Source organism: Monopterus albus, unplaced genomic scaffold (genome assembly GCF_001952655.1).
Source record: "Monopterus albus unplaced genomic scaffold, M_albus_1.0 scaffold318.1, whole genome shotgun sequence".
Lineage (NCBI taxonomy): Eukaryota > Metazoa > Chordata > Actinopteri > Synbranchiformes > Synbranchidae > Monopterus > Monopterus albus.
Window position 1 is genome coordinate 634,931 of NW_018128198.1, and position 7,871 is coordinate 642,801.

A 7,871-nucleotide genomic window follows, 5' to 3' on the forward strand; every position below is an offset into this window, starting at 1 on the left:
AGTCGATATCCTACAAGACCCGCCCCCCCCCCCAAAGCCCTCTGATCTCCTAACAATGTTCATTAATGCAGGGTTGAAAATGTAAATAAAAAGCTAGAAATGAATTCAGTTGTTTAGAGAAAGACATTTAGTTAGAGCTCCAAACATCTTTGTTTGCTATGCAAATTGCAAACTGAATGTTCAGTAGCGACTTTCTGTCTGTGAACACTTTAATCATCTTGTAGGCCCGCGCTGACCACAAAATGACTTTTTCATCGCGACTGAAATACAGTGGGGAACCAAAGGCCTCCTCACTGCCGCCGTTAAAAAAGAGTAGAAGAAGTCTGTGTTCCTGGGTCACCGAGTTTAATTCTCTGCTCTCTGAAATGCAAATTGGAAACTAAGTATGAACGTAAGGCCTGCAGATTTTAGTGAGGTCTCATTTTGGGATGGCACAGGTTGCGATGTCACAGCTTCCTCCCAGAAACTTAATTCAATTTCTGAGTCACTGTACATTAAACAGAGAGGAATCACGTTGTTCTACTTGCAGCGTGCTGGGTACCGTGATAAGGAAGGGGCTTCTTCACGCTGCCAACCCCTCTGTTGTAGGTCACATGGCTCAACTCAGCAGCCTTTAATCCGTGAATTACTTGAGGGGGCCTGACCACGGCTTTTGCAGCTCACGCTAGTGTCAAGCACTACCGTGCCAGTACCTCCTGAGTAAATCTGTAATGGTGAGGCCAGCGAGGGCTGAAGAGGTCTCCAGACCCAGGTCAGTATCTGACTGATGAAACACCCAGCTCTGTGATGTGTCACCTCTGCTACAACATCTGACAGGTGATTATGAAGCCATTCGATCTTGTGCTTGCTAAAAGGAAACAGGAGAAGACTGAGGCAGATTTGATGAAGATCATCATCACACAGGAGCAGGTGCAGCTGCTGTAGCATGGTTTGTCAGGAGAGGGCGCTGTTGTTCTGCTTTTTTTAAAGATCTTTCAGTTTGACTTGGATTAGATCCTACAGGCATAAAACAAAGGTTCACTGGATGTATTTAGATGGTTTTTGTGTATATTTACCAAAGACAGTACACATTATTTTTCACCTCGTTCTCTGGATAAAAGCACGTAGCCAAAATAATAGTAACCAGAGCAGGCAGAGCAGTAACAATTAGTAAAATACAGTAGTATACTAACAATAGTATTAAAATGTACATGTAAACACAGACAGCCAGTAGAACATGAACTTTGGTTTGAGTGGATTATTTTCCTTTTGTCTTGTTTCTCTTGACAGTTCACGTACACGCTACATCTCATCTTGATTGATGTCCTGTATGATCAGTGTCCCTGTAAGAGACTTTTACAGGTTGATTTTATGGCCACAGAGCATTTTCAAGTTTGTAAAGACATGAGCACAGAGCAGTGGCTCATTAGCATCGTGTCTGCCTCTGTTTCATCACTCAGCTGTTCACCTTTCTGTATGTGTTAAATTATATGTCAGGTTGTGACATTACCTCAGACACACACAGCCATGAACACAATCTACACAGCTCGCTGCTTACTGACCACGCCCACCTCCTTTTATGCCTCTTCCTTATTCACAGCCAAGCAGGCTGACTGGACCCTCCACCAGCCAATCAGCACACTGCAGCCTACCTATGTCATCAGCCAGTGCTGTTAGAAGGGACTGGCTTGTGTGAGCTGAGCTTGGATGGCAGGTGAAATGCCAGGTCTGCTCTGCCTCTGGGGACAACCAGGCTACCCTATAATGGGAATTACCACTCACTCAGCTTGGCAGCATTAACATCCAGTTGAGCGTCAGGGAAACAGAGGGCCCCACCTTTTTTCTGTCTGCTGCCCTGGTGTGGTCTTGTTGCTCTGTACTCTACCTTTATGTGGAGAAAGAGACGGCTGCTGGGCTCTGTCACTCCCCTGTCCTCATCATCCATCATCTCTGGAACAGGTTGATCTTCTTCTGTTTTTGTCTATTTTGCGCCAAAGAGCTGCTTTTTGGGATCTCACTCCTCCATGTACGATAACTTGTACCTTCATGGATTTGAAGACTCGGAGGCGGTGAGTGGAGGGGCGTCTGACACATCTATACCATGCCTTTCTCTCAAGTCGCAGCTAGCTTATCCCTGTTTAAACACCCACAGAATACTTTGAGACCTGAGTGGGCTGAGCATCCCCTCTTCTCGGGGGCATTAAAGGAGGCTGGGGGAAGGGCGTGCATGAGTATTCGTGTGTTGGTGTGTGTGTATTTGGGAAAGTGTGGGTCTGTTCTGTTTTCTGAATGACACTGCCAGCTAGAGACTGAATGTCTGCAGTATTTCTTTACCATCTCTCCATATGGATGAACAGCCAGTCTGTATGTGAGCATGTGATTCCCAGCAGCATCTTGTTCTTTGCCAGTGGCAGAGATCACTGCCTTTCTTTGTGGCATCATTTGTATATTTCTCACTTTCTCTCTCTGCCTTCATCACATCCCCACAATACATCATCAAGGTTTGCTGAAAAGACCAACAGCTATAATCATAACGATCACACACTATGAGACCGATGTGCTGTTGCAACAGCAACAGGACAAAAATGCAGGAAAATAGAAATGTGACATTCCTTTAGTGTCCCTTTAGTATAAATTCTCATCCTTACACACACATATGCCTACATACTGCCTTTTGATAGAGATGAGCAAGGTGTTAGAGCAGTGGAAAATCCTGACAAAGGCAGTAAATGTAGGAGCCGCTGGTGGGTCGAAAGGAGGAGGGAATCCCACTGAGCCAGAATCTGTCAAGACCTTTCTGTAACTACACCTGACATACTGGTTGTGTCTTATTGGAGGCACAGTCTGTCCTAATCACAGTATAAGCCAGGGAGTGTACAGTAGGTTCTGTCTTAGCAGCAAAACAGCCTTTGTGATTGTTGTATCTTAAGGAACTAGCTAGTTTTACAGGGTTTCTGTTAACTAAGTAATGGGGAAAGAAACTACATGGACAGTATGGATAGAGATGTATATGTGATCATTCAGCAACTCAGTCCAAAAGCATCAATCTGCTGCCTCACGGCAGATCCACTCTCTCATCCTAAAGGTGTGGGATGTGGTTGAGTCAGTGCTCATAAACCTGTGTTTCTGCTGATAATTCTCCAGAGGTTCTTCACTGTGAGAGACTCATTTCACATTGTCTTGTGATTTTGTTCTTATACACTTATCAGTTCTAGTTGCTCTCATCTTTAGCTTCGTTTTAACGTTAACGCTCAGTGAGTGGAGGTTTTTGTAGCAACATATTCATTGAAAGAACATTTCCTTCCTGTGTTCTTATGTCCACAAGCTGTTACATTTGACTTTTTATCAAGGAACCAAATGTCTCCTGACACAGTTGTTTATCTTCAGCCAGGGGACTTTCATGTCTTCCCAAGCCTGAAGTGCTGAAATGAACAGGACTTTTGCTTCCAGAACCCTAAACAACTCCCTCATGTTTGTTACTCTATACACCAATCAGCCTTAATGTTATGACCACCTGCTCAATATTGCTCGACTGGATTGAGATGTGGGAAATTTGGGGGCCAAGTCAACACCATGGACTCTTTGTTGTGCTCCTCAAACTATTCCCAAACCATTTTTGCAGTGTGGCACGGTGCAGGGTGCTGAAAGAAGCCACTACTATCAGCCATGAAGGGGTGTACTTGGTCTGCAACAATGTGTAGGTAGGTGGTACGTGTCAAAGTAATATCCACATGGACCAAAGGTTTGCCAGCAGAGCTCTGCCCAAAGCATCATACCGTCTCCGCTGGCTTGCCTTCTTCTCATAGTGCATCCTGGTGTCATCTCTTCCCCAGGGAAGCAATTCACACACACCCAGCTGTCCACATGATGTAAAAAAAAAAAAAAAAAATGTGATTCATCAAACCAACCCACCGTCTTCTATTGCTCTGTGGTCCAGTTCTGATGTTTGCATGTCCATTGTAGCCACGTTCAGAGGTCAGTTTTCCAGAAATTTGTGCTCCAGTATCTCTTTGGTGGGATCAGACAACAAGGTACCTGTGACCCTGTCTCCAGTCCACCATGTGTCCTTCCTTAGACACTGTTGGTAGGTACTAACCACTGCAGACCAACAACACCCACCAACACCTGCAGACTGGGAGATGATCTGACCCAGTCAGCCAGCCATCGCAGTTTGGCCCTTGTCAAAGTCACTCATCCTTACACTTGCCCATTTTTCCTGCTTCCAACACGTGAACTTTGAGGACTGAATGTTCACTTGGTTCCTAATATACCCCCCCAACCTGATAATTGATGTTATTCACTTCACCTCTCGGTGGTCATAATGTTATGGCTGCTCGCTGCATGTAGTGCAGCACATTCCAGAAATACCTTCTGATTCCTGATTCTTCAGCTGGTGTTATCATGTGGTATAGTTCCACTATCATGGGTCTGAATAACTGATGAAGCTATTTATTTCCACTTCAGACTCTTCAGGAAATTGATTCTGTGTAAAATCCTAATAATACTGAGGTGACTGTCTTAGCTAGTCTGTGATTAATTCATTTCTTCGTTGCCATAATTCAACTGCAGGTTCCTTTAATTGACCTTTTCCAATTTCAGTGAAGCAATACATCCAGTCACGTGTCTGGCAACACAGAGGACATGGGTTTAAGTTTGGTCATAACACTGATTAAATCCAAATACACCTTTAGAGCTGCTGTGTTCCATATCGCTACAGGCGTATTGGCAACACTACAAAAGACACCTTTGGGGCTCTTATTGTCCTTGTGGTTTGCTATCAGTACTGTACATGTCATTAGCTTGTGGGCATCTGGATTTCTTCAGAAGTGAGACTTTGTCCAGGAAGTTCTGCGGCAACAAGCAGGAAAACGAATGCGCGGTCTCTCCCATGTGACTCATTCCCATTTGATTTCCTGTGAAATCAAAGGGCGTTGTTCGGCACTTTAACGTGAGTGTGAACATGAATGTCTAATGTGTTTTTTGTTTTCCAGCTTTGTGTTCATTCATCTGCACACTGTCTTGCACCAGAAGTATTTATCACGTCACCTGATCTAAATATGTTTGTAGAACTATGTTGCAACAAATTATGTTGGAACCAAAACCTCGATTCATTTTTGACAGACATTTCTTCTCCTCCCAAATTTCCACAACTATATAATAAAATGTATGTCCTATCTGTCTTTTGGGGTGTAAACCTGTGATTGGTTATTGAAATTATTGTTAAGAACATGAGCTTCAGTTCATAAATGAAATCACATAAGAAAAATGATAAATTAAAATGAAATGTTACTGCTTAAAATGACCATTGTGACGACTGAACTGCACAGCTGCATCCTTTCCCTGGTTTGTAGCAACGATATAATCCACTAACTACACATAGAGAGCGTTGTTTCACTTATGACTCACCTTTACAAAAGCTATGATGTAAAATCCAAAGCCTAGTAGAACTGGTGGAGCGGCTAATTAGTGATTATACTATTGCCCCAGGTATGTTGAGTCTGAGAACATAGTGTCTTTTGACCCTTAACAATAAGGTTACAGTATATTGGTACATTGTAAACTCAAGGCCCGTGTTTGGGCCGAGTGGATTCAAACAACTAAAAGACATTTACTCTCTGATCTCCAGGAAGCTGGTTGTAGCGATGTGTCTGTAACGAAGAGAGGATGAATGCTTTTAGCCTGGGCCTGATAAGCATCGAGGTCAGGGGGAGGAACTCTGAAAAGATAAGGCTTGAGTGTGGCATGATGGACCCAAGACTGGCCACTTGACACTCCAAGATAATAAGCTCACAAACGACTCAGTGTGGGTCTATGAGTGCATGTAGGCATGGCCCAGAGACAGAGGAAAGAGAGATGTCTGTGCACATGAGAGCAACTTTGTGAATGCTTTAAGTGCATCAGACTCTAAACAGCTTGTGTCATTTCCCCTTAAATTTTACTGAATGACATCTTTGTCATTCATGTGTTTATGGTTTCAGGAAATGGCAAATGTAGGGATCAGCAGTAAAAATCAAATCCAATTCAATTTAGTCTTGTCTTAACACAGGAAACCACACATAGCTCACAAAATACAACATGGCCACGACTCCAACAATGACTCATTTGTGTTTTGGCCCAGTGCCTAACGTTCTACCAGTAAGTAGTTTACTGCTAAAATGACGTAGTTAATTGAAATTGTTGTTGATTGTCACGGTTTGGACCTCGCTTCCTGGTTTTCCGTTCTCAGCCAGCACTATCAGCCATCCTTTCATCCACCTGCCACTCATAACCTCCCGGTCTGTCTCCCTATATATACGCCCCTTTTCCCGTTTTCCCCGCTGGTTCATTGTTTTGTTTCTGACATTCTCTCAATTGCGTATGGCCAATTTGTCCTGTCAGCTACCCGAAGTTATTCTGACTCTCCCGTGTGTGGACGCTAGCACTACTCCAGCTCGCCCCCTGAGTAAACTACTCACCTGTGACCCACCTGCTCCTCTGGATCTCAGTGTGTGTGTGTGTGTGGAAGACAGAACCATCACACTCTCGCTCTGAGTAAGCTGCTTACCTGCACCTCCTGCTCTCCTGTGTCAGCTCGTCTTCCTTTCCAGTTCCCCGTTGTCTGCCTGTCCCATCAAGAACCTGCTCTTCCTCAGTCCCATCCAGTTCCCGTTCTGCCTCTGTCCCCCTCTCCCCATCACCTGGTAACCCATTACCTGTGTTTATTGAATAAATTCTCCTTTGTTCTACTCCCGGGTCTCGTCTCTGTATATTGAGGTCCCCTGTACCTGCTCAGACCGTAACATTGATGTTTATCAAGCTTAAAAACAAATGTGAATTATTTTGTGGCCATTTGGCCAAATGACATATCTCCCTACTTTGCATTGTCCATGATAGAATAGGTTGAAAGAATAACCCCTAAATTATAAATTGACTGCATGGCACTGAGATCAAGCATGTAATTACTCAGTATTGCTGGTCCTATAGTAAATCATAATGATGATGCAGAGTTGATCAAAAACGTAATGTACCTCTGTCTCTGTCATTGTAGCATGTAAATAGCTAACCATGAGAAGAACGCAGCCATGGAAATGATCCGTTCTGCTATGAAAGTGGCTGAGGTGGCTGTGGAAAAAGAAGAAACCGAACTGAGCAGAAGTTAATACATTATGCCTTAGTCAAACCCTTTGGAAGCTTGTGTCTTGCACATGGTTTTAGTGTTTACAGCTGCTTCCAAGTGTTTTATTAGCAAAATCTCAAAATGAAAGGCCATCGTGTCAAAACAGGAAACGGTCTTGAAAAGGATCCCCAACAGTCCCCAAACTGATACCACAGCCTTGAAAACTATTGTGTAAAATATCACAGTATGTGTAGCATTATGAGTTCCCCTATTGGAACCAAGCCTTAGCCTAAACCAACAAACACAGACCACAACTAAAGCATATGAATTGGGATGAAACAGAGAGAAGCAGGAGATCCTTCACATTGCTGTCTTTTTAATGAGCATATTACATTTTTTTTACTTGTTTGATTGATGTTCTTGTAGGAAGTGTTTATGACCAGTGTCTCAAAAAGACTCTCATGACACCTTATGGATATGTTGCTCAGTAAATTGTCCTCACATCATCAGCTCCTATGAAATGTTCAGATAAGATGAATGAGGCTTCATTTGTAACACGGCTCATCTGTCTCTGTTCCCCCCCCACCCCCCGCCCTCTCTGGATGGATGCTTTTAATGGGTTGAGTTGAACACAGTATGTAGCAGCATACTGTACATGGGGGCAACAGACTGTGCCATCATCTGTTAGGTAAACATTTGCGCTGAGGCTCAGTGTTTCACCCTGTTCGGCTGAGTGTACAGGGCTCCGTACATCCACCAGCTGTCAGTCCCACAAAATGGAAATCAGAATCCACCC

The 7,871-nt window shown here is 43.7% G+C and overlaps 1 protein-coding gene across 2 annotated transcripts in view; it reads left to right on the forward strand.

Moving 5' to 3' along the window:
• The window catches only part of cacnb4a (calcium channel, voltage-dependent, beta 4a subunit), a 27,464-nt gene that overhangs the window by 4,535 nt on the left and 15,058 nt on the right, over positions 1–7,871 (forward strand). The window contains exon 1 of one of the 2 annotated variants that reach the window (XM_020623967.1): positions 1,650–2,048. The exons of the other annotated variant lie outside the window; for it this stretch is intronic. Within the exon in view, the coding sequence (XP_020479623.1) occupies positions 2,004–2,048 (45 nt within the window). The 5' untranslated portion in view covers positions 1,650–2,003. Of the gene's footprint in view, positions 1–1,649; positions 2,049–7,871 lie in introns of those variants that run through there. 2 annotated transcript variants of the gene reach the window in all.